This window comes from Lutzomyia longipalpis, chromosome 2 (genome assembly GCF_024334085.1).
Source record: "Lutzomyia longipalpis isolate SR_M1_2022 chromosome 2, ASM2433408v1".
Taxonomy (NCBI): Eukaryota; Metazoa; Arthropoda; class Insecta; order Diptera; family Psychodidae; genus Lutzomyia; species Lutzomyia longipalpis.
In genome coordinates, this window is record NC_074708.1 from 6,921,867 (window position 1) to 6,947,661 (window position 25,795).

Genomic DNA, 25,795 nt, shown 5'->3' on the forward strand with positions numbered 1-25,795 from the left:
CTATTTGTATGCGAAAAGTATGCCATGTGTATGAAGTAGTTGTTCAGCTGGGATGTGCTGAAAACGTTGACGTTTGAAATTCAGCAAAAACTTCGAAGCAATTTCAGCGGTGATGTGGCGAGTTAGGAAAAATCGGGAAACATGCGGAAAATATGTAGAATAAATGTGATTTTTCTAGTTCTAGTGTTAATAAATAGTTTGTGTGATGCTAAAATATCCAATTTGCGTCTCTGTGCTGATCCCAAATGTTCAGGTGAGCCCCTTTCCGTCGCATGGAATGCCCCAAGAGCCCAGACAGCTTTCACTTCGCCATTGCGGAATTTTCACAGAAAAAGGTTTCCCCATTTTCCCCGTAAATTCAATGCCTTTTCCCTCCACGTCTTCTAGAACCCATTTCCCTGGGAGTTACGCAGGTGAATTACAACTCAGTGGAGAAGTACGTCCTTGGATTCCGCGCTAATGTACACGTCAAGATTTTCTCCAAATCCGCCGGAGCAGAGCCCAACTATTGGGGCGCTGAGATCCAGGGCCGACGTGGGTATGTGCCGAAAAATCTCATCCGGGAAATGAGGGTACTCACGACAAAATTGGATTATGAAGTACCCACGGAATTGGCGCAAGAGGAGGCAGGAATTGATCCGAAATTGATTGAAGAAACTTCCGAGGAAGTCAATGAGACAGCTCCAGCTGTTCCTAAACCCATTGAAGCTCCTGAAAAAACTGAGGAGGTTGAAACTGAGAAGGTTCAACAAACTGAACCTGAAGAGACCCAGCAGGATGAACCAGAAAATGTTCAGCAGGATGAACCAGAGAAAAAGCCAGAAGTTGTTGAAAAGGAAGAGGAAGGATTCTTCTCACAAATATTTGGAGGAAGTTCCGTTGAAGAGAAAGCAGAGGAGCCTCAAGTTCTTCCAGATGTGAATAATGCATTAGATGAGAAAAAGAATTCACCTCCGGATACGGAAGCAGGAAGTGAAGAAGATTACGACGAAGAAGGGTAAGTATTGAATTAAGGAAAAACAAGAATCAGGAATTCTAATGAGATTCATTTCCCTTTCTAGGGAGGATTACAATGAAGACGACGAAGAGGAGGAGGAGGAGGAGGAAGATGAATCCACGGAAGAAGCTCCAAATGCCAGTACAGAAAATCCCATAAATATCGATGAAATGCCGGAAATTCCGGAACCACATGAGATATTCCAGGAGCGAAAAATTCTCAGTACTGTGGAGGAACTTCCTTCCAAGGAAGCCGAGGGAGGAGCTTCTTTGGAGCAAGAACAACCAAAAGAGGCAGAAAATGCTGAAAAACTTCCTCAGGAAAACGTAAAAGCAGCAGAAAATCCAACAGATGCCAACATATCAGGACAGAGACAATCCGAAGAGGAACTTAAAGTCAATTCAGTGGATTCATCCACGCAGGAAGCAAAGATTGAGCTAACAACGCCCCAAACTCAAGACACGCATTACTATCCGGAAGATTTTGTAACGGCCCCAACGCTTTTTGACACTACTTCCGGAGAGGAAGTTTTCTCTGCAGAAGATATTCCGGAATTTAAGCCTATTCCGACTCTTCCTCCAACTATTGGGGAGAATCTAGGCACCGGAAGCTCACAATTGCCTAATAAACAATCACAGGAAGTTCCCGCAAATGTTGATGAGAAACTTGAAGGTGTTACGAATGAAACTTCTCAATTTGCTGGATCTAGCGAGCTTCCGGAAGTCAGGGAGGAACGAAAAGAAATCCCAGTAGAGGAAGTTGTGGATGAAAATCAACATCCGGCAGCTTCTCCGGAAAATCTTCAGGAAATTAATAAAGAACCCCTTCCGGTACTGCCTCCTTTGCCTGATTACAATATTCTCCCTCATCCGCATCCACAAGAGAATCCTCCTGAACTTCCTTCCACTGAATCGACCACATTACCTCCTCTTCATCAACATCTTCCACCCTTGTTGAATGTTCCCCCGCCACACATTCACCAAGAACCCGAAGCGAAAGCTCCTGAACTTCCTCTTTCACCCCCAGAATTCTCTCCGATTCCGCAACAACCTCCGACAGAGGAAGAAAATCGCGAAAGTGCTGAAGGAAAACTTCCGGAAATGCCTGAAGTTCAGCAAAATACAGAAGCACCGCCCCCGAAGGAGGAAGCAATGGAATCTGTTGGTGTTGGAAGTTTCGAGGAGATAAAGAAGGATGTGGAAGATGAGAAAATCCCGCCGGAGGATTCAAAAGAAGAGAATAGTGAAGGATTCTTCTCTGGGCTCTTTGATAGCATCAAGAAAGTGCTAAATATGAAAATTGGGAAGGATTCTTCGGAGAAAGCTTCGCAATTTGAAGAGAAGGATAAATGGACGGCAAACTGTGTGGATGAATTCTGCTATCAGCCTCAAAGTCAGGAGCTTCGGCATCCAATGGTGAGTCCACAATCTCAAGGAGTGCAACAGGAACAACCCCAGAGTGAGGCTGTTGAGGAACAGAAGAGCAGTTCTTTCACCTTTGATGAATTCCTGCAATTGCTTATGGATCAAGTTCTGGGCATGAGTAGTTTAATCCTCTTCCTCTCAATCAGCGCTGGAGCTATTCTGATCTTCACATTTGGTCACTATCTCGTTGTTCAGTGCAGCCGGGAGAGGCAATTAGTGCTCCGTTTGAATTCCGTTGAACGGAGACTCATGGTGACGCTGAAGGAGTGCGGGAGTGTCAATGGGGAGCTCATGGAGACACGAGAGAAGCTCACGAGTATCCAGAATAATTCCTTCGGATCCAATGATATGGTTAGAGCTCTCCGTGCGGAGCTGAACAACAGTCAGGCCATACGAGAGAATCTCCAGGAGCAGGTGGAGTCACTCGAGAAGGAGCTTGAAAATGCCGCTGAAGCTGGGCTTGAGCTCAACCGGATGGTGTCGGAGTTGCTGAGCAATCAATCTGGAAGTGATTCAATTATAAGTAGTGTGGAGGAACTTCAGCAGCAACTCAATGAGCAGCAAAATACAATATTGACAATAAATGCCTCCCTGGCGGAGAAGAGTCGTGAGAATAGTGAGCTGCAGGTCTCCCTGGCCACGCAATCGGAGAGATTTGTCGAGGAGACGCAACAACTGCGGGAACAATGCTCAAAGGCAGACGAAGAGAAATCCCGTCTGGAGGACAGTGTGAAGGAACTCCAGGAACGTGTGGATGCTCTGATGCGGGAGAAGAATGACGAAAGTCGGGATTTGAAGAAACAAATCCAGACGCACCAGGCGAGGTATGAAGATATCAGTAAAGCCCTCACGCAGAGTCAATCGCGTGTTCAGGTATTGGAGGATTGCATAAAATCCCTGAAGCAGGAGGGTGGTCAAAGGGGTGGTGGTGGTGGGGAGAACTTTGAGGAGATCATGAATGTGGCGAATTTGAAGACTCAACTTGTGGCTGCCACCAAAGAGAGGCAGGCGATGAAGGAGAAGCTCGAAGAGGAGAATGAGGCTCGGAAGTTGCTGGAGGATCACGTGAAGGTTGTCGGGGAGGAAGTTGAGAAGCTGCGGAAGGAGTACAATGATGCCGAGAAGGAGAGACTCGAAGCACAGACACGACTTGAAGTCCTCACGAGTTACTTCAAGGACAAGGAGACGCAGTTGCAGAAGTAAGTTGAAAAAAAGGAGTTTATTCATTTTTAAACATTTTAATTTTTTTTTTCTAATGAATTTATCTCTTCTCTCGCAATAAAATCACAAAACTCCGTGAGAGAGATTAAATAATATTAAGTTGATATAGAAAACTTATCTATTTATTGATTTATCAACAAAATAAGCTTTCATTTTTATTAATAGAAAAATTTATTACCCCAAAATAAAATTTATAGCTGATCAGATAATTAATTTTTGTTTCTTTTTAAGGGAATTGAGCGTGAAGGAGGCAATGTGGATGAAATCTCAAGGAGAAACAACGAGCACCGTTGAGAAGATTCGTGCAATGCAAGATGAGATTCAGACACTGAAGTACGTTAAATTTTAAATTTATTTTTTTATTTAACTTTTTTTGTTTATTTTTCCTTTTATTTTTGCATGCAGCCATGTGAAAAATATTGTTCTTGCTTTTGAAGTTTGGTAGAGATTTTCTTTTTTTCTTACATATTTTCCTTTAAATTATTAGTTGGTGTTCCACTTCGTGGCCAACATCAAGTATTGTAATCGTCGAAAAAACCGACCACCTCAGATCGGGCTCAAACTTGGTATGAGCACGTTTTAGACATCCCACATTACGAAAATGGTGGTGGAAAATTTTTGATCCGGCCGGCCTGCCGATGGTCATCATTTTGCCTTATAACTCGAGAACGGTGAGAGATAGAAACTTCCGGTTTGAAGTTTTCTATAGAAATGTGGGTGTAAAATTTCATTTTTTCGCATTTTCAAAATCCAAGATGGCCGCCGTCCGCCATTTTGAACTACCATCAACCACTTCCCTTACAGCTAGAGGTCTGAAATTTTAGTATGTTGTAGAGCTCAGTGAGGCATTTTTATCGATAATTCATACTTGACAATCGGTCAAGCGGTTTAGCAAATATGGCAGTTTAAAGCAAAAAGTGTTTTTTCGATATAACTTGAGAACGTCTGAACCGATTTTGACCATCTTGGTATCAAATGAAAGGTTTCAAGAAGCCCTACAACTTTCTAAAACATCAAAAACCTTTAAAACCATTTCTTCGAGACAAAAAATGCCAAAAACTGTTTTCGTAAAACAAAAAACTGCCATTTTGTGTTCTGGAGATGACCTTGAAAATTATTGAAATTTATGTCAATTTATAGCCTGTTTTAATACCTTTCCAAATCTATTTAAGAAATTTCTGTAGGTCATATAGAACCAGAGATATGACCATTTTTATCCATCAAATTGCCGAATTTTACAAAAAAAAAATCAAGTTTGCCTACTAATTCTGCTCACAAATCGCTACAACGCATAAACAAACTTTCACACGTTGTGGGACACCAACTCTTATAACTGGACGCGTTATGATTGACTTTTCATTTTAACGGAAGGGAGGAAAAGTTACTAAAAATGGGGAATTTTTGGGGTTTTTTAGGTCTCAAAATGATGCACTTAGGGCTGAGATTGAGGCTCAACGGGCAGCACATAAAGCTCAAATTGGTGCTCTTGAGAATCGTGCGCAGGAATCGTGGTTAGCCACAAGGCAAGCGGAGAGACGTCTCGAAGAGTCGCGCATTGAGTCGTCGACGCTGCGACGCAAATTGACGTCATTTGCGGAGAATGGCGTAGGGAATAGTAACAATACCAACAACATAGATAGCCTAACTGATGCCCCATCGCCATTGCATGGGGTTGAGACTCCGGGATCACCCCTGATGGGCGTTCTGCCGCCACCGCCGTTCCTGCCGCCACCCTTTATGCCACCACCACCGCCCTTCATGCCACCCGGTCCGTTCATTCCGGCAGAAATGCGCCTGCCACCCCTCGGACGTCTCATGTCACCACCACCGCCCAATAATCGCTACTCCCCGAACCTCGTGGATGATCGCGATGGGAGATTCAGTCCACCAGATAGGGGGCGCTACACCCCAGATCGCTACCACAATCGCTACCCAATGTCCCCGTATGAGACAGAGACAGATGTGAGTCCACCACCGACGCCCCCGCCGGCACATTCACGTGGCGGCTACCGTGGCTACAGCGCCTATTCACCGCCCCCGTCGCACCGTCAGCAGTCGCCGCAATCGCACGAGGAACGTGTGAAGCAATTCAAAGGTAAACAATCCAATAACTCTCCACCATTCTATTCATCACCCTCATGCTCTTCTCGTTCTCTATCATCCTCCTCCTCATCTTCCTCCTACTACTCAAATTACGAGCGGAGGAGACACAATCAGGGCGAGGGATCTCATCATTATCCCCATGATGATGATGATGATGATTACGACGATGAGATTTCACGTTTCTGATTTTTTTCTCGCTATTTTTCACATTAAAATTCAAAAAGTTTAAGCACTTTTTCACTTTTTTTTTTCTTTTAATGAAGAGCTTTCGTTTTTTTTTATAAAAGAAAATCTTTTTTTTTATTTTTCTTTGGGAAATATTCTCGAGCTTGAACTGACTGAAAAAAATTAATAAATTAAGTCACGTACAGAAAATTAATTTTTATATTAACCAAAGAAGAATTTTAGTTGAGTTTTTGAACAAATATTTTTAAAACTTTGAGGCCATTTTTTTAAAATGTAATTTTTGATTTTTTTTATCACAATTTAATCGAAATTTAATTTTTATAAAGATTTAGGAATTATGGGGGAAAAGTAGTTATTGAGTAACATCTTTTTGTATACTTTTATGCACAAATCGAAGCACTAAAATTTTTTTAAATCGGGGAGGACGAAAAAATTTTTAAATTTGTGAATTTTTAATTAATTTTGAAGAATATTTTGGGAATTTTATTTAAATCCTCAAGAATCCTTTTTGCTTTATTATTTCTTCTCCTTCAGTGCAATAAAAATGCTAAAAGTTATGCAAAAAGATCAGGAGCTTTAAGGAAAATTTTAGAGAAATTCTATTTCTTCTGAATTAGATGAGAATTTTTCCAATTAAATAAAAAATCTTCATAATTTTAACATGTTCTTTCAGCGGAATGGGCTAAGTTGCAAACCAAAAATACATAAAAGGGAATAGATCAGTATTCTATTGACCATTCTGGTTCTAATTTATAGATTTTCGTGTTATACTAAAAAATGAATTTCCAAATATTTCTTTTTCTTTTCGTGAAAAGAAAATTAATTTTGGTGAAATAAAATTTAGGAATCGTAACTAATTGAGCTAATGTTAATTTTGCAAATTAAAAAAAAATTTATAATGCAAAATTTTATTTTTAGCTTTATTTTTTTTAATTAATGGATTAAAAAGAAAAATTATTTAAATGAAATTGAAAATTTGGAGCAATATCTCCTTTGTTTTTGTTGATTTATCCTTCAGGCAAAATTATATCTTCCCCTGATAAAGAAATTCCAAAAACATCCTTTGACCAAAAGATTAGTTTTTTTGGTCAAAAGATGAGACCCTTTGAATATATTTCCATCACATTTCATCACATTTATTCATCCACTTTTACTGCTTTTTCTTCACTTTTATGTTCTGTCCTCTTGTTTTTTTTGCACATCAACGATGATTGTTTGAGAGAGAATATTTAAAAAAAAAAATGTAGAGGAGGATGGTCTAAATCTAACTTTTAGTACCTACTAGGCTTTTCGTGGATAAAGAATAAATTTAATTCAAAGATTAATAAACGACGTTAGATAGTTGTAAGAACTTCTAAGAAAACTTGCTGTTAAAAAAAAGATACATAAAATGTGTTCGCGTTGCGCGCGAAAGTTCAAATTATTCAAACAAGTAGGCCTTGCATTTTGTGTCTTGGCAATGTCAGAAATATATAAGAAGTTTTCGTGAACACTACGCTCAATCATTAACTTACATTATAATTAATTAATAAATATAATATTCACAAATCAAGTGTAGTTTCACATAAAAGAAGGTGTTGGGCGCTCTGTTGCGTTGGAGGGCACAATTTTTGTGGCCCTCCCAGAGCCGGGTGATATCTCATACCAATTACAGGTAATTCCCCAACATCCTTTTGTGGTCCTTCGGTCAATTGTCCAGCGCTGTGGGACAAATACAGCAACAACAAATTGAAAAATCCACGGCGTCTGCATCAGAGTCTCAGATCATCGAGCAACCATACATTGAGTACGCCTCTGGAAAATTCCTTTAATTTCCCTCCATCTGGAATTATTCAACAGCTTAGAGTTGCTTCAATAGACTACGTGACTACACCAAATTCACAATGTCGCAAGCTACTCTAGACATTTTGAGGGAAAAATTGGCCAATAACAAGAAAAAGTTGGAAAAATTCTCTTCAGAAGTTGGTGACCTTCAAGATGAGACAGTTCTACGAGATCTTTTCGCATTGCGGGAATCGTATGATCGTATTGGAGAAAAATTTGCGCAGCAAACCCAAATTCTCATTCTACAAACCACCACTGGAGCTGGAAAAACTGATCTGAAAAATGAAGCCAAGGAAGTTGCTTCTCAGTGTTCCTTAGCGGAAGAAGAAATTACCAATTTGATTGCCCAAGTGAAGGTCAATAGGTCTCTCAACAAGACGGAGGAATTAACAATAAATCAACCAGATTTTTCTGTGCTCATCAATGCACTCACCGACAACATAAATGAGCAAAAGAAGCAACGTGAAGCTGACTCTGAGAACATGAAACAATTTTTCAGAGCTCAGGAAGAACAGATGAAATTGATGTTACCTTCTGGTGGGCCAGCCATCGTCGAAGAAGTGGAGAGAATAAAACTTCCGCAATTTTCTGGCGATTATCTGGAGTGGAAATCATTTCATGATGTGTACGTCTCGGTGGTGCACTCCAATTGCAAATTTTCCAACATCCAGAAGATGAATTACCTCAAATCTGCTCTCAAGGGCGATGCAGCTCTTGTCATCAATCATCTTACAATATGTGAGGAAAACTACAATGTGGCTTGGTCAGCAATACTGCGTCACTACAACGACAAACGCTCAATGGTGGCAGCACACATAGACACTTTCATGAAGCAATCTTCGGTGTCTCAACCATCAGCAGCTGCCATCAAGAGGTTGCAAACTACTTCATCATGTGTCATCCAGACGTTGGATTCGCTCTCGGTATCCCAGAAGGATCCCTGGATCATCAATCATGTGCTTTCAAAGCTGGATCCAGAGACAAAATCCTTGTGGGCCCGAGAAAAGTTCGATGACATCCCATCTTGGACACAATTCGAGGAGTTTCTCATCAACCGTTGGCGTGAGTTGGAACAGTATGCTCTCTTCAATCCTAAATTGTCAGGTAATCAGGGAAAAAATTCAAATAATTGTGATCAGAAGCACAAATCCGATAAGAAAAAGCTTTCAAGTCACACTGCCTCCAAACAGGAGACACAATCGCTTTGCCCTTATTGCCAAAAATCACCTCACAAGTTGTACAGGTGCAAAACTTTTATTGCTCTGCCCATTTCGAGGAGAATTGAAGCTGTACGCTCTTTAAGCTTCTGCCCAAATTGCCTTTCTGAAAAGCACAGCATTGAATCTTGCAAATATCAATCATGCAAACTGTGCAACCAGAAGCACAATCGTCTTTTGCACGAATCACAAATTGCTTCTGGACCTGTAGAAAGTCACTCTCGTGGGCCCCCAGACAGTAACGCGCCGCCACTGTCAGCAAATACCTCCTATCAATTCAATCCCAATACAATGGTCTCATCAACTCCAGCCTCTTACAATTGTGTAGATGATGATGGCAGGGTGAATTCAAGGGTTTTGTTGGCAACAGCCATGGTGCTTGCATACGATATACACAATCAACCACATGCTTGTCGTATGCTCTTGGATGCAGGTTCTCAGGTTAACTTTGTAACCACCAGTTTGTGTCAGGATTTGCGTCTCAAACAATCTACTGCAAACCTTACAATTGAGGGCGTTGGATCTGCTACTCAATATTCCCGTTACACTACCACTCTTCGCATCTCACCCCTTCACGGGAACTCTAATGAAGTCTACTCGCTTGAATGTGCTGTGTTGAGACGCGTAACGAGTGAACAACCAAATTGGAATATTAATCTGACCAATATTCACATTCCACAGAATTATCAGTTGGCCGATCCTCAATGGCATGTCACCCGTCCTATTGATATCCTCGTTGGGGCTGCCCTGTTCTTTGAAATTGTTGGTGGTCAGATTCTCCGGTTGGGTGAGGGACTTCCCATTTTGAGAGATTCAACTTTGGGTTGGCTTGTAGTTGGCTCTATCGATCAACCACAATCCGCCACATCCAGTTCCTCTTATCAAACTGTTGTGTGCAACACAACTTCTGTTGAGCAACTTGATGCTAGTATCCGGAAGTTTTGGGTTACTGAGTCCCTTCCAACACAAACTGTAACTGAAATTGAACACCAGGAAGTAGAAGAGCTCTTCTCTTCCACAACGACACGATCCGATGAGGGGCGTTATGTTGTACACTTTCCCCTCAACGATAATGTTTCTAATTTGGGTTCAAATCACCGAGCGGCTCTTCGTCAATTCTATTCGTTGGAATCGCGAATGCGTAATCATTACCCTGATCTTCATGATCATTATTCTCAAATTTTTGAGGAGTATCTGGCTAAGGGTATTATCGAAAAGGTTCCTCACGAAGAGATTCACAATCCTTCCTTTTACATGCCCTATCACTGTGTCATAAAGAAGGATGCTCGATCGACTAAATATCGCTTTGTCTTTAATTGCAGTGCAAAATCTGAGACAGGTTTCAGTCTGAATGATTGCTTGAAAATTGGTGCTGTGGTTCAGCCACCCCTCTATTCAGTGCTACTGAGATTTCGCAGATTTCCATTCGCTGTCACATCAGACATTGTGAAAATGTATCTCCAAATTCTGCTTCACTTGCCTCATAAGGACTTGCTAAGATTCCTATGGCAATCAAAGACAGACAAATGCGTCCAATCATATCGTTTTCGCACGATATGCTTTGGAGCTTCTGCTTCTCCTTTCCTCGCAACTCGTGTCCTGGCACAATTGGCTGCAGATGAGGGTGATAAATTTCCCTTGGCAGCTTCCGTTCTCACGTCTAATTGTTACGTGGACGATTGTTTGCTATCCGTTCCAACAGTTGAAGAGGCAATTGAAACTATGCAGCAATTGACTGCGATCTTGAAGAGTGCTGGTATGGAGTTGTCAAAAATCAGGTCAAACATTGATGGATTTGCTCAATCAGAAGAGACTGACATGTCCTTTGTTGATTCCATTAAAACCCTTGGTCTTCATTGGCATCCAAAATCAGACATTTTTCGATTCAAGATCAACCTTCCTGAAATTTCACTGGACTCCACCACAAAGAGAAAAATCATGTCAACAATTTCGAAACTCTTTGACCCTTTGGGATTGATTGGCCCAATCATCACAGTTGCAAAATTGATTCTCCAAGAAATTTGGAAACTGAAACAAGATTGGGATGAGATCATTCCCCTTGATTCTCTACATTCTTGGCGGCAGTTCATTGAAAATTTGCCTGAAATCGAAAATATTGACATACCCAGATGTGTCTCATCTTTGTCCTCAGTTGAGTCTTGGGAAATCCATGTCTTCTGCGATGCTACTACTTCTGCATACGGAGCGGTGTGTTTCTTGGTGTGCGAAGATAAGCATGGAAATCGCACTTCACAGCTTCTTACTTCGAAATCTCACATCTCCCCAGTGAATAAGAAAAAGAAAAAGGGTAAAATTGATAATGAGGAATTCGAGAATATTGATCCTGCGAAGAAAGATGAAGAAATGGAATTAACTGTTCCAAAGGCAGAATTGAGTGGGGCACTTCTTGGGGCTGAATTGGCACAAACCGTGTCACAATGTCTAAAAATTGACTCATGTTTTCTTTGGACTGATGCAATGGTAGTGCTTTGCCAAATCAACAATCCCAATGTAAAGCGTGAGGTCTTCGTGAAAAACAAGGTTTCAAAAATCCTCAAAATCTCCACAAGCGACCAATGGCGTCATGTGCCCTCACAAGAAAATCCAGCTGATATTCTCTCTCGCGGAGCAAGTCCTGAGAAATTGAAAAACGCGGAGATTTGGTGGAAGGGTCCTCAATGGCTCACTAAAGATCAATCTTATTGGCCCAAACCCTTCTCCCATTCATCCTATCGCGAAATTTCACTTACGAGCTCTCAGTGTCTTGTGACACCAACTATTTCCCGTGACCCAATAGATTCAACTGGAAAGCCCTTTGTTTCGCTTCATGAGTACTTGATGCTGCGATACAGCAGTCTTGATAAAATCAAATCTGTCTTGGCTACAGTGATATTCCAAGTAATCCCTCGATTCAAAGCCAAACGGCGAAATACTCGCATAACCCGAAGTACTCCCCCATTGCCTAGTGGTCGTCCTACTATTTCTGAGTTACGGACCGCGGAGCATCTTTTGGTCAAGTGGGAACAGGTGGCTCACATGGATGATGTCCGCCGTGCTATCATTGATGGTTCATTGAATACTAAGCGAAGGTTCAAGAAAATTCGTTCATTGCGTCCCTTTTTGGATTCGAATGAAATAATTCGCGTTCGTGGCCGACTTGAACATTCTTATGCACCTTTCGATACCAAACATCCAATGCTCCTTCCTGATGGTGCTTTGGCGGAAAAATATGCCGCAAGGGAGCACATCCTTACACTCCACTCTGGTCCACAACTACTTCTAGCGTCCATCCATCAAAAATATTGGCCATTAGGAGGTAGTCTTCTAGCTCGTAAAATCTACCGATTGTGTATAAACTGCATCCGTGCCAACCCTCCAGTACCTGAGCAATTGATGGGTGACTTGCCCCAGCCTCGAGTGGAATATGTCGCTGCCTTCCATTCAACTGGAGTAGATTACGCAGGTCCCGTGTTGCTAAAAATTGAAGGTCGTAAAGGTGTTGTGTACAAAGCTTACATCGCAGTTTTTGTTTGTCTTTCAACTAAGGCAATTTACCTTGACATTGTAAGCTCCCTTTCAACTGATGCCTTTTTGGCTTGTTTCAAACGCTTTGTCAGCACTCGAGGTTCACCAAAGCGGATGTACTCGGATAATGGCACCACCTTTGTGAAGGCAAATAAGGAATTGAAGTCACTGTTTCATAGCAAAGATTTGCAAGATCAGCTCCATCCTTACCTCGCTACCAAAGGAATAGAATGGTGTTTCCAACCTCCTCGTGGTCCGCACCATAATGGCTTGTGTGAAGCTGCGGTGCGCTCTTGTAAAACTCACTTGAAGAGGGTATTGAAGGGTGCTACTCTGACGTTTGAGCAAATGATGACTATTTTGAAGCAGGTAGAAGCGGTGCTTAATAGTCGTCCCTTGTTCCCACTTCCAAATAATGCAGATGATCCACTGATTCTCACTCCGGGTCACTTTTTGAAACTGGAAGGTCTTCCGCAACTTCCAGATCCCGACGTCACTGCTTGCAAGTTCAACCGACTCGAAAAATGGCAAAAACTTCAGCACTATGTGCAACATTTTTCTCAGAGATGGAAAAAGGAATATCTTCATACTTTGCAAACTCGTGCTAAGTGGTGTGTTCCAACATCAAACATAAAGATAGGCGATGTTGTTTTGTTTGTTGAAGAGCTGATGCCTTCCACTCACTGGCCTTTGGGGAAAGTTATAGATGTTTTTCCTGGGAAAGATGGTAATGTCAGGGTGTTGAAACTAAAGACTGCACGGGGCATCTTCACGAGACCAATAACGAAGGTGGTTCGTTTGCCGATCAGTGACGCGGGGACTGATGAGGACCCAAGGGAGTGAACAATTATTTGATATAATTTAAACAGTCTCAATTGATCTTAAAATTGGCAAAGCCTCATAAATACGCGTAAACATGAAATGAAGTAAGTGGCTTGAGGACTTTTCCTTTAAAGATTTTCTTGCTGAATTGCTAAACCCCTTTTTAATTGTTAGGTTTATCTTTAATTTAATTTGAAGTTTTAATTTCTAACATATAATTAATTACTTTCTTGAACTTTTCTTTTAATTTTAAGAATAGGTTAGTTTTTGCAAAGGGGATATGTAACCCTGATTTTTTCTTTTTTAATGTAATGATTATTAACGTAGTTTTTAGCTTTTTTCATAAATTGAAAGAGCATACTTTATTGTAAAGCGTATTGTTCACGACGCGGAGGATGTTCGCGTTGCGCGCGAAAGTTCAAATTATTCAAACAAGTAGGCCTTGCATTTTGTGTCTTGGCAATGTCAGAAATATATAAGAAGTTTTCGTGAACACTACGCTCAATCATTAACTTACATTATAATTAATTAATAAATATAATATTCACAAATCAAGTGTAGTTTCACATAAAAGAAGGTGTTGGGCGCTCTGTTGCGTTGGAGGGCACAATTTTTGTGGCCCTCCCAGAGCCGGGTGATATCTCATACCAATTACAGGTAATTCCCCAACAAAATGATCTCACATAATTTGGTATGTGTCTTGGCTGCTATAATTTATTTATTTTTGCTAAAAAAAAAACAGATAAAAATCGATTCCGTATTTAGGCCATCCTGCCCTATATAAATACAAAGTAAAGTTTAAACAAGACTCACTATAGTTCCCAAGCCTAACAAAAATTATGTATTATTTTTTATTTATTTTTATTTTATACAAATAAAAGACTTTTTTATGACATTTTTCTTTTTTCTCAAAGAAGAAATATTCTTCTATCTTCCCGATTTTTTTATTGTTATTTTTATTGCATATTTGTGTGAAAATGAAGAATGAGAGCGTTCACAGAAAGAAAATCATTTTTTTATGTAAAAATTTTATTCATGTCATCGCATTTTGGTGTTTTTTATGTGTGTTATCCAGTGAGGCCTCAATATTGTTGTTTTAAAAATTTGTTATAAAAGAAAATGCATGAAGAAATGAATATTTTCTGGGATTTTTGTTTATTAAGAATTGCATCGCTTTTGGAGATCAATGGAAGGTGTGCAACATGAAGGTTAAGGCTTTTATTTGTTTATATTTTCTTTCTTTTTCAACAAATTCACATTTTTTTTGGAGAAAGTAGCTCTCACGCTTGCTATTTAGGGCTCAATGATGATGAAAAGATTTGTTTTTGTGGAAAATATTTTCTTTTTCTAGTTCTTTTTGATATTTGCTATTTTAATGGTGCAAAATTGAATTTAAAAAAATCTTTTATAGCACGAAATGTGTCTTGGCTATGTGTTCTAAAGGTGTACTAATATTTTATATATGTCAAATCTTTAAATTCTTTTGCACAGAATCTTTTTCATCATTGAGCCCCAAATAGAGACTCTTTTTGCTTCAATCAAAATCACTTCACATTCATTTTATTTATTTACTCAATAATTTTAGAAAGAAAAGTAAATTTTTAGCATTGCAACTAAAATGAATCATTCCAGGAGGACTAAGTTCGGGATCAGCAGATAGTTTGGGGCCACGAAAAGGTGGTGGAAATGCAAAAGTCTAAGAGAGAATAAATAAATCAACGTGCTAAATGGAAATAGAGTTCTTAAATTGAAAAGAATAAAAAAAAATCTACAGAATAAATAGATGTCAAAGAAAATAATTAAAAAAAATAACTTGGTGTTTCAACGTATTCAGTGGCATTCACAGAGGATTCTTCAAGGAACCATTCAATTTCTTGCAACGACAAGAGGGTGGTGCAATCGACAAGGGAGACCCTTTAAAATCTACATTAAAAAATAAATCTAATCTTTATAAAATACAACACGTGACTTGTATTGAATTTGTAAATAAATTTTTAATAAATATAATTTAAAACATAAATTCATCTGTTTTAATTTTCATGCAAAATTCCCCATTTAATTAACATTTAATTCTCATCCCCAACTAAGCATAAACTAATTGCAGCAACATCAGGGCATCACATTCCACGGTTTGAATGTTTTGGGATCTGCTTCAGCAAACTGAAATGAAAAGAAATAAATATTTTTTTATTAGTAAAAGAAGCAAATTTATTTATTCAAAAGAATTCTCACCCTTTGAGTGAATTTATCCTGGCATGCCATCCTAATGCGAGCAGATGTAGCTGGACTCACGAGCGGGAAATCCGGATCAAGATTCTCATGGCGACGTGCATCTGCAATGGCTTCCTTGATGGCAAAGAAAACGGATGCACCGGAGAAGAGTGGAGGCTCCCCGACGGCCTTGGAGGAATAGACAGCCTTCGGGTTGGGAGCTCCAGTCAGGAGGGAGACATTAAACTCTCCGGGAATGTCTGCAAATCCCGGAAGTTTGTAGGCTCCGGGTCCTCGTGACAGGAGCATCCCATCAGCAGCATAAACCATCTCCTCGAGCGTAAACAATCCATATCCCTGCATGAAGGCACCCTCAATCTGTCCAATATCAATGGCTGGATTAATGCTCGATCCCAAATCCATGACAATGTCCGTACGGATGACTTGATGATCTCCAGTGAGACAATCAATCTCCACTTCCGAGCATCCAGCGCCAAAGGTGAAGTAGTTGAAGGGACGTCCGGAATTTGTGGCAAAATCGTAACCAATATTTGGTGTTGCATAGAAGCCAGTTGCAGACAACCCAACACGATCCATATAAGCCCTGGAGACCCATTTATTCCATCCCTCGTCGGGATATGCCTTCCTGTAGGGTTCAAGACGTTCCCGCAGAACTTTGCACGCCTCCAGCACAGCCATTCCATTGAGATCTGATCCTGCACTCGCAGCTGTAGCTGATGTATTGGGAACTTTATCCGTGGATGTTTCTGAGATGTGTATCCGTTCGAATGGGACGCCAAGAGTTGTGGCTGCAACTTGAATCATCTTCGTATGGAGCCCCTGGCCCATTTCAGTGCCTCCGTGCGACAGTAAGACACTCCCATCGGTGTAGATGTGCACCAGAGCACCAGATTGATTGAGAAAAGCCGTCGTGAAGGAGATCCCAAATTGAACGCCAACAATGGATATTCCTCGCTTCCTCCATCGATGCTGCGCATTGAATTGCTCCACATCTTTGCGACGCTTTTGGAAGTCACTGCTCGAGATGAGTTCCTTCCAGCATCGACCCACCTGGCACAGTTCCACCTCCTGATTGTAGTGAGTTTTCAAGCCCGTGCGCATCAAATTGAGTTCAGCCACCTCAACGTAATCCCTGTGAACGGTGCGAGCAACATCCCGTATGATGTGCTCCCCAACAAACATCCCTTGGGGTCCACCGAAGCCCCTGAAGGCTGTATTTGATGGGAGATTTGTCTTACAAACCCACCCCTCAACGAGAGCATTGGGCACGTAGTAAGCATTAAGGATGTGGTACATGGCTCTCTCGACAATGGAAAAGGAGAGATCCATCGAATAGCCGGCATTGTTGTAAATTGACACGATTATTGCCGTAATCTGACCCTCCTTTGTGCAACCAGCTTTGTATTTGAAGAAGAATGGATGCCTCGTTCCCGTCATCTTCATATCTTCATCCCGATCCAACATACACCGCACAGGACGACCAAGTTTATAGGAAGCAAATGCAACAGGTAGTGCTGTGAGCATTCCACGTGTTTCCTTCCCACCAAAACCACCACCCATTCGCTTAACTCTCGTGACCACCTTTGAAGCAGGAATGGCCAAAGTGTGTGCCACGAGTTTCTGAATTTCCGACGGATGTTGCGTTGAGCAGAAAAGCTCCAGTTCATCATTATCCCGTGGCACAGCTATTGAAGCTTGAGTCTCCAAGTAAAAGTGCTCCTGTCCACCCATCCGGACTTCTCCCTCAACCACATGATCGGCTTCCTTCAATGCCTTTTCCGGATCACCCTTCCTTATGACCTTTGGATAACCCGGAAAGTAGCTTTGATGCTCAATTGCATCCTCCAGTGTCACAATAATGGGTTTAATGTCCTCATAAACGATTTTAACCAGCTTAGAAGCACGCTGAGCTAAACTCTGATTGTCCGCAACAATCACACCAATGATCTGAGATTGAGATGTAACCGTCTCAGAGACAAAAAGTTCCTCATCGTGAAAAACAGGACCAATAAGATTTCTATCAGCTGGAATATCTCTAGCTGAATAGAAAGCCACAACTCCCGGGAGAGCAAGAGCTTCAGCAGTATCAATGCTGATGATCTTTGCGTGAGATTTAGTGCTCAAGACAAAGCCCAAATAGAGCTCATTCTCAAAGCGAGGCATGTCGTCACAGTAGACAGCTTCTCCGGTGGCTTGTTTGAAGGCCGAAGCATGAACTTGAGGACGACGGATGGGATTCCACGGCTCCTGCCCATCGGGAACTTTCTCAAATGTCTGCGTGGATTTGGGATGAAGAGCCTTGAAAGCATCAGCTCCACTAATTTCCTCATCAGCAACATCAAGTTTCAGATCGCGACTAATGGCGAGAAAGGCCTTGAAGAAGAGGCTCAAGGTGAGAGATCTGCGGTAGAGAATCATCCCACCTGGTGCTCCAGGATCCAGTGGAAGTTCACTGGCCAATGTGTCGCAAACAGCTTCAACTAGATCCTGATTCCACTCCTTTCCCTTTGCTAGGGCGGATGCTTTAGGGGCTGTTACGACAGTTGGAGCCATTCCACCAAAAGCCAAATCGAGAGATTTTACTTTTGTGGATTTCATCCCCTCAAAGATCACATTTACAGCAATGTTGACGATGGCAATATCATCATCTCTGCGTCGTGCTTGCTTCAATGCCACAAAATGCTGCTCCTCACGCGTAAATGGAAGAGTAAGAGCCACAAGAATCTCATCTGCACGAATAAGATTTCGTCGATAGCCCGTGAAGAAATTCCCATCCATTGGAATTGATCTATTCTGCCCACTCACACTCATAACTTCCAATTCGACTTTAGCTGCCGTAAAAATGGGGATCAAGTCAGAAATGGGACTTCCGTGCATGATGTTCCCACCAACAGAAGCCACATTACGGATTTGTTTGCCAGCAAAGTAGTGAAGCATCGAGATGATTGCCTTAAAGATCCTCGTCTCTCCTTCAGGATGTTTCTCAATCAACTCCCTCAGTTTTTGTTCCATTTGAGACAAAGCCACGGAGGCACCAACTTTCAATCCTTCTGAAGTTTCGGAGATTTTATTGAGTTCAGAAACTTCAGTTGTGGAAACGAGAATTGGGAAATTGCAGTTTCGGAATTTAACTTCAACGCCAACTTCCGTATTCCCAACGACGATCTTCGCATTGGGGAATTTCTTCTTGATATCCAGCAATTCATGGAGCGTTGTGGGACGATACCAGGAAATTCTTTCACCGCTGAAAATGAGGCTCTGACGATCCAGGATGTCTGAACATTTGAGTTCTGGTGGGAAAATGGGCTCCTGGCTGGGATCGTACGGGATGAATTCACTTGGTTCAAACAGGATGTTACTTTCTTCACAACAACCCCCATTTCCGCCAACTTTGCAACACTTCTCCCCCATTGCACATCCATTCTGAGCTCCTCCGTCGACGGTGAAGGTACGAAAGCCTTCAATGATAGGACGATATCCGGTGCAGCGACAGAGATTTCCCTGAAAGGTTGTCTCCAGATCAGCCATTGTGGGCTTCGGGATGCTGCGCAGCGTTGCGTACATGGACATGACGATTCCAGGAGTACAGAAGCCACACTGGGAGCCATGAGCTTTGGCAATGCGCTCCTGAACAGGATGCAGCCGTGTCCTGGTGCTACCTATTCCCTCAACCGTCGTTACAGCGAGTCCATGCATGGAACAAAGTGGCGCCAGGCATGCATTAACAGCTAAATGTTGCACCTCCTTCGTGTCTCGGTTCACGCGTGACACCATCACTGTGCACGCACCACATCCACCCTCAGCACATCCCAACTTCGTTCCACACAACCGAAGATTTTCTCGCAAATAAGTCAGGAGTGTTAATTCCGGATTTGGCTTTTCCTCCACGATCTATGTGCGAATTTTTCCAAGAGGAGAAAAATGAGAAATTTTGAATGTTGTTTACTGCAAAATCTTATTTACAATTTTTGTTCCCCTTTTCGTGTGTCTTCCTTATCACTTTTGACCCCCGTGAGTGATAAAGATGACACATTGATAGCCTTATCACGGTTATTAAATTCATTTAGCTTAAATTGTTTTCATGTTGAACCGAGTTTAGACGATAGAAAACCCATCTAATAACTTTTTTTTGCGTTTTTTCCTTCAATATAATTTAATTACATTTTAGCCAATTTCCACGAGATTAATCAATTTTTTCTTTACGTTGTTTTATTATTTTTTGTATTATTTTTTACAAAATATTTGAAAAAAGTTCTGTGAATTTTTCTCTTAAGAATTTCTTTTTAAACCTTTATAAAAAAAGTGATTAAAATTAATTCAACGATTCAACCCTTTAAAACCCAAGTTGGGTTAGTTGGGTTTTAATCAGGCCAGATAAGGGCTAAGGAAAAGCTCAAAAAATTATATTTCCACCCTCCAACTTTATGTGAGACAATTTTGCTCTACTTCCTTGAGAATTAGGGATATTTTCTGCTTTTCCTTAACCCTTCTCCGACCGTTTTAACCCCGGTCTCAAGGTAGCTGTTTTCGTGGACAAATAAATCATTCAGCACGTGGCAAAATCACAAAAATTAAAATTGATTTATTTGCTTCACAACACGCGGCAGTTAGCTTCAAGCTTTCCTCCCGAAGGCCATCTTCGAACTTTTAATCGTCATTACGCAATTTTGTCGTACGAAATCTAAGCTAGAACTTATATCAAATTCAATAAAATAATTTTAAACCTTTTTTCCATTCACAAAAAATACTAGAACTCCACTTGTTCCCATCTTTCGCAGCTATTTACAAATCAAACAATTTTTTTATTTTAAAATTTTTGAGGCACACTGAATATAAAATTTTTGTGCTGTTCAATGGTAGATCAATTGATTTTAATTAATGTTGCTCCAACAACGGATCTGACGAGACTGAAGTGCTCAAGTTGAGTTAGTTGATGTGCTCGCACTCGGAGCTCTCGTCGAAAGATTCCCATCAGTGTTGATGAGAAGTATCGCCGCGTATCACTGAGGCAGCAGTTGGAATAAATTTTTAGGAAGTTCACTGATAAGACGCAATTTTCTTCAACATTGTGTGAGTGAGTAGCTCCTCTAATGAATCCCCTCTGGATTAATTATCACGGCATAACGTTCCATGGTGTAAAAGTACCCTCCTTCGGTAGTTGGAACTGCAAAGAGATTAGACAGAGAAAATATTCGTGATAAGATGAGTTTTTAAGCTCAACTCTTTACTTCACGTGGCGTTTATTTTTATATCTCAAGAGTTTTTAGCACATATGTATGTTTTTTGTTTAATTTATTTTATGCTTAAAGCATTTTTTGGAGAGGAAATGCTTGAAACTTCCGTATTGGGCATGCAAAAAAGTTTCAAAGATTGGGAAGAATTTAAAAAGAAATTATATGAAGAGATCATTGCTCCAGTGCAACAGTCAGGTTGTACTCTGAGTCGATATTGGGATTTTCCCGCGATGCTACGAACAGGTAAATTTAATAGTAAATATTGCCTCTAATAAAATAATATTTGCCATTTCTGGAATCTCGGGAAAGTCCCAATATCGACTCAAAGTGGAAGCTCAAGAATGTTGTTGCGGACATCACTGTAATTTGAGATCATTCTCCGCTTAATACGAGCGGTACATCTAATAGTTAGAATTTTATGATTTATTCCTCTTTTTTTTCTTTTAAAAATTTGCTAAAAATTAACGTTCTTCCTTTCTGAATTTTTTAAAATTATTTTCTTTCCTTCGAATATGCTCAGGATCTTAAAAAAAAATTAACTTACTTTCGCTGTAAATTTATCCTGGCATGCCATCCTAATGCGAGCAGATGTAGCCGGACTCACGAGCGGGAAATCCGGATCAAGATTCTCGTGCCGACGTGCATCTGCAATGGCTTCCTTGATGGCAAAGAAAACGGATGCACCGGAGAAGAGTGGAGGCTCCCCGACGGCCTTGGAGGAATAAACAGCCTTCGGGTTGGGAGCTCCAGTCAGGAGGGAGACATTAAACTCCCCGGGAATGTCTGCAAATCCCGGAAGTTTGTAGGCTCCGGGGCCTCGTGACAGGAGCATCCCATCAGCAGCATAAACCATCTCCTCGAGCGTAAACAATCCATATCCCTGCATGAAGGCACCCTCAATCTGTCCAATATCAATGGCTGGATTAATGCTCGATCCCAAATCCATGACAATGTCCGTACGGATGACCTGATGATCCCCAGTGAGACAATCAATCTCCACTTCAGAGCATCCAGCGCCATTTGTGAAATAGAAAATCTCTTTGCTTGTTGGAAGTTCTTCGGAGTACATTTCTAACTTTGGCAGGACGCATTGTCCAACAGCTACAAGTGATACACGATCCAAATATGCCAAATTTATCCATTCAGCCCAAGTTTTTTCTGGATTCTCCTTCCGGATGGGATCAAGGCGTTCCATGAGGATTTTACAGGCATCCATCACGGCTACACCATTGAGATCGGAAGATATGCTCGCAGCTGTTGGGACAACATTTGGATTTTTATCCGTTGCCGTCTCAGCGATGTGAATTTGCTCAAAGGGAATCCCGAACTCTGTTGAGGCGATCTGTATCATTTTTGTGTGGAGTCCTTGACCCATTTCCATGCCACAGTGTGAAATTAGCACAGTCCCATCGGTGTAGATCATCACAAGGGCTGTTGCTTGATGACAAACATCAATTCCAAAAGTAATTCCATGACATACAGGCACCAGGGCAATTCCACGTTTCCTCCAACGATTCTTCTCATTGAATTTTGCCACTTGTTTGCGTCTCTCGTGAAAGTGGGAGCTTTCAATGCATTCCTGCCAGCATCGCAAGAGATTGGAATCCTCAATGATTTGCTTGTAGTGAGTCAAGTCGTTTTTCCTTATAAGATTCACCTGCATAATTTCCAGGTAGTCTTTCTGGAGCACCTGAGCTACTTTTCGAATGATCTGTTCAGTTGCAAACATCCCTTGGGGTCCTCCAAAGCCACGAAAGGCTGTATTGGAGGGAAGATTTGTCTTACAGATCCGCCCTTGAACCCTAACATTGGGTACGTGGTAGCAATTTAGGAACTGATGCATCGATACGTTGCACACTTCTCGAGATAAATCCAAGGAATAGCCTCCATTGTTGTACATCTTCATGTCCACTGCTGTGATTTTTCCATTCTTCTCAAATCCAACTCTGTATTGGTACAGGAAGGGATGCCTCGTCCCAGTCATCAACATATCTTCATTCCGATCAAGTATACATCGAACTGGACGACCAAGTTTATAAGCAGCGAATGCCACAGGAATAGCCACTAAGGGATGTCTGGTTTCCTTTCCGCCAAATCCTCCTCCGATTCTCTTAACATGAACAACAATTTTGTGGCGTGGAACATCCAAAAGAGACGACGCATAGTGCTGAACTTGATCAACGCATTGAGTTGTGCAGAAGATCTCAAGCTCATCAGCATCACGAGGTGTTGCAATTGCTGCATGAGTTTCTAAGTAGAAATGCTCCTGTCCACCCATCCTGACCTCTCCTTCAATCACATGATCTGCCTTTGACAGAGCCTCAATAACATTTCCTTTTACAATATCTCCAGGATATTGAGGGAAGAAGGATTTATGCTGAATTGCATCTTCAATTGTAATAATTAGCGGAGAAATTTCTTCATAAACTACCTTCACCATCTTGACAGCTTTTTGTGCAAGAAATTGATTTTCAGCAACAACAATTCCAAGAGTCTGTCCCTGTGATGTTGCAATGGATGATATAAACACTTCCTCATCAAATCCCTGTCCAGAATAAAAATTTCTATCTTTTGGCAAATCTTTAGCTGAATAGAACGCTACAACTCCCGGAAATGCAAGAGCTTCAGCAGCATCAATGCTGATGATCTTTGCGTGAGATTTAGTGCTCAAGACAAATCCTAAATAGAGCTCATTCTCAAAGCGAGGCATGTCGTCACAGTAGACAGCTTCTCCGGTGGCTTGTTTGAAGGCCGAAGCATGAACTTGAGGACGTCGGATGGGATTCCACGGCTCCTGCCCATCGGGAACTTTCTCAAATGTCTGCGTGGATTTCGGATGAAGAGCCTTGAAAGCATGAGCTCCACTGATTTCCTCATCAGCAACCTCAAGTTTCAGATCGCGACTAATGGCGAGGAAGGCCTTGAAGAAGAGGCTCAGTGTGAGAGATCTGCGGTAGAGAATCATCCCACCTGGTGCTCCAGGATCCAGAGGAAGTTCACTGGCCAGTGTGTCGCAAATAGCTTCAACTAGATCCTGATTCCACTCCTTTCCCTTTGCTAGGGCGGATGCTTTAGGGGCTGTTACGACAGTTGGAGCCATTCCACCAAAAGCCAAATCGAGAGATTTTACTTTTGTGGATTTCATCCCCTCAAAGATCACATTCACAGCAATGTTGACGATGGCAATATCATCATCCCTGCGTCTTGCCTGCTTCAAAGCTACAAAATGTTGCTCCTCACGCGTCAATGGAAGGACCAGAGCCACAAGAATCTCATCTGCACGGATAAGATTTCGTCGGTAGCCCGTGAAGAAATTCCCATCCATTGGAATTGATCTCTTCTGCCCACTCACATTCATGACTTCCAATTCAACTTTAGCTGCCGTGAAAATGGGGATCAAGTCAGAAATGGGACTTCCGTGCATGATGTTCCCACCAACAGAAGCCACATTACGGATTTGTTTGCCAGCAAAGTAGTGAAGCATCGAGATGACTGCCTTAAAGATCCTCGTCTCTCCTTCGGGATGTTTCTCAATCAACTCCCTCAGTTTTTGTTCCATTTGAGATAAAGCCACGGAAGCACCAACTTTCAATCCTTCTGAAGTTTCGGAGATTTTATTGAGTTCAGAAACTTCAGTTGTTGACACGAGAATTGGGAAATTGCAGTTTCGGAATTTAACTTCAACCCCAACTTCCGTATTCCCAACAACGATCTTCGCATTGGGGAATTTCTTTTTGATATCCAGCAATTCGTTGAACGTTGTGGGACGATACCAGGAAATTCTTTCACCGCTGAAAATGAGGCTCTGACGATCCAGGATGTCGGAGCATTTGAGTTCTGGTGGGAAAATTGGCTCCTGGCTGGGATCGTACGGAATGAATTCACTTGGTTCAAACAGGGTGTTACTTTCTTCACTACAACTCCCATTTCCGGCAACTTTGCAACACTTCTCCCCCATTGCACATCCATTCTGAGCTCCTCCGTTGACGGTGAAGGTGCGGAAGCCTTCAATGATAGGACGATATCCGGTGCAGCGACAGAGATTGCCCTGAAAAGTTGTCTCCAGATCAGCCATTGTGGGCTTCGGGATGCTGCGCAGCGTGGCGTACATGGACATGACGATTCCAGGAGTACAGAAGCCACACTGGGAGCCATGAGCTTTGGCAATGCGCTCCTGGACAGGATGCAGCCGTGTCCTGGTACTGCCAATTCCCTCAACCGTCGTCACAGCGAGTCCGTGCATGGAACAGAGAGGCGCCAGGCATGCATTAACAGCCAAATGTTGCACCTCCTTCGTGTCTCGGTTCACGCGTGACACCATCACCGTGCACGCACCACATCCACCCTCAGCACATCCCAACTTCGTTCCACACAACCGGAGATTTTCTCGCAAATAAGTCAGAAGTGTTAATTCCGGATTTGGCTTTTCCTCCACAATCTGTGCGTGAGTGAGTATAGAAAAACCTTGAATTCTAATATAATTCCGCATTGCAATGTGATTTACCTTTTTTCCGTTGACGAAGAATATCAACGTTGAGCTGATCACAATTTCTTTCATGTTTGCCACTGCACTGAGAATAAGACTGACTACACCTTTAACAGAAAGTTGCCTTATATAAATTCTTACTCTCGAGATTTTAATCCCCACTCCATTTAAAAACGAGCAAAACAGAATGGAAAATTATCTTATCAGAAGCCTTTTAGTAGCCTCTTTAGTTTAATCATTTCGCTCCCAAAAATTTTTACGCAAATAAACGAAAAAAAAAACTAGTTTTGTTTGTTTTTAAAAGATTTAATTGTTTTACATAATCTACATAATTCTCATACATTGCTTCTTAATCACTTGTTATATGTAGAGAAGATGTAAATACTTAAATCATAAATAATTTGTACATTTATGCGATTCATGTTGATAAATACGCGAATATAAGACAAATTTCAAGTTCAGGGCATTTATTTTTCATTGGATAATGATGTTACCACTTCTTTATTACACATAAAGGAATTTTT

At 41.4% G+C, this 25,795-nt stretch overlaps 4 protein-coding genes and 1 long non-coding RNA gene across 6 annotated transcripts in view; 2 read left to right on the forward strand and 3 right to left on the reverse strand.

The window, feature by feature from the left end:
• LOC129788976 (dachshund homolog 2) overlaps window positions 1–25,795 on the forward strand; it is a 1,190,888-nt gene that overhangs the window by 157,089 nt on the left and 1,008,004 nt on the right. The gene's annotated exons all lie outside the window — the stretch shown is intronic.
• LOC129788941 (transport and Golgi organization protein 1) lies at window positions 74–15,339 on the forward strand. Of its 2 annotated transcripts, none has more exons than XM_055825432.1 (6): window positions 74–253; window positions 388–997; window positions 1,062–3,620; window positions 3,874–3,975; window positions 5,058–5,737; window positions 14,952–15,339. In XM_055825432.1, the coding sequence occupies exons 1-6, from the start codon at window positions 142–144 to the stop codon at window positions 15,017–15,019; spliced, it is 4,131 nt and encodes a 1,376-aa protein (XP_055681407.1). In that variant the 5' UTR covers window positions 74–141; the 3' UTR covers window positions 15,020–15,339. The 2 variants fall into 2 exon arrangements, with proteins under 2 accessions (XP_055681407.1, XP_055681408.1); XM_055825433.1 differs by lacking the exon at window positions 14,952–15,339 and adding an exon at window positions 6,605–6,666.
• LOC129789173 (uncharacterized) lies at window positions 12,273–12,869 on the reverse strand. The gene is made up of 3 exons (XR_008750430.1): window positions 12,708–12,869; window positions 12,528–12,634; window positions 12,273–12,446 (listed from the first exon to the last, which is right to left on the reverse strand). It is a non-coding gene; the product is annotated as an uncharacterized LOC129789173 (long non-coding RNA).
• On the reverse strand, window positions 15,289–20,392 carry LOC129788947 (xanthine dehydrogenase). The gene is made up of 3 exons (XM_055825442.1): window positions 20,276–20,392; window positions 15,552–19,442; window positions 15,289–15,479 (listed from the first exon to the last, which is right to left on the reverse strand). Exons 1-3 carry the CDS (start codon window positions 20,318–20,320, stop codon window positions 15,429–15,431), a joined length of 3,987 nt encoding a protein of 1,328 aa, XP_055681417.1. The 5' UTR covers window positions 20,321–20,392; the 3' UTR covers window positions 15,289–15,428.
• Window positions 20,333–25,356, reverse strand: LOC129788946 (xanthine dehydrogenase-like). The gene is made up of 3 exons (XM_055825441.1): window positions 25,290–25,356; window positions 21,330–25,223; window positions 20,333–20,715 (listed from the first exon to the last, which is right to left on the reverse strand). The coding sequence occupies exons 1-3, from the start codon at window positions 25,341–25,343 to the stop codon at window positions 20,665–20,667; spliced, it is 3,999 nt and encodes a 1,332-aa protein (XP_055681416.1). The 5' UTR covers window positions 25,344–25,356; the 3' UTR covers window positions 20,333–20,664.

What these genes read in the sequence shown, in the direction of transcription:
- LOC129788941 (XM_055825432.1), top strand. Translation starts at nt 142, where the DNA reads ATGCGGAAAATATGTAGAATAAATGTGATTTTTCTAGTTCTAGTGTTA. An exon ending in AAGGAGACGCAGTTGCAGAA is followed by an intron (nt 3,621 to 3,873) that starts GTAAGTTGAAAA and finishes TTTCTTTTTAAG; the next exon opens with GGAATTGAGCGTGAAGGAGG. An exon ending in ACGTGTGAAGCAATTCAAAG is followed by an intron (nt 5,738 to 14,951) that starts GTAAACAATCCA and finishes GAATCATTCCAG; the next exon opens with GAGGACTAAGTTCGGGATCA.
- LOC129788947 (XM_055825442.1), bottom strand. Translation starts at nt 20,320, where the DNA reads ATGGGAACAAGTGGAGTTCTAGTATTTTTTGTGAATGGAAAAAAG. An exon ending in TTTTTGTGAATGGAAAAAAG is followed by an intron (nt 19,443 to 20,275) that starts GTTTAAAATTAT and finishes ATTCGCACATAG; the next exon opens with ATCGTGGAGGAAAAGCCAAA. An exon ending in AGGATAAATTCACTCAAAGG is followed by an intron (nt 15,480 to 15,551) that starts GTGAGAATTCTT and finishes TTTTCATTTCAG; the next exon opens with TTTGCTGAAGCAGATCCCAA.
- LOC129788946 (XM_055825441.1), bottom strand. Translation starts at nt 25,343, where the DNA reads ATGAAAGAAATTGTGATCAGCTCAACGTTGATATTCTTCGTCAACGGA. An exon ending in TCTTCGTCAACGGAAAAAAG is followed by an intron (nt 25,224 to 25,289) that starts GTAAATCACATT and finishes ACTCACGCACAG; the next exon opens with ATTGTGGAGGAAAAGCCAAA. An exon ending in AGGATAAATTTACAGCGAAA is followed by an intron (nt 20,716 to 21,329) that starts GTAAGTTAATTT and finishes ATCTCTTTGCAG; the next exon opens with TTCCAACTACCGAAGGAGGG.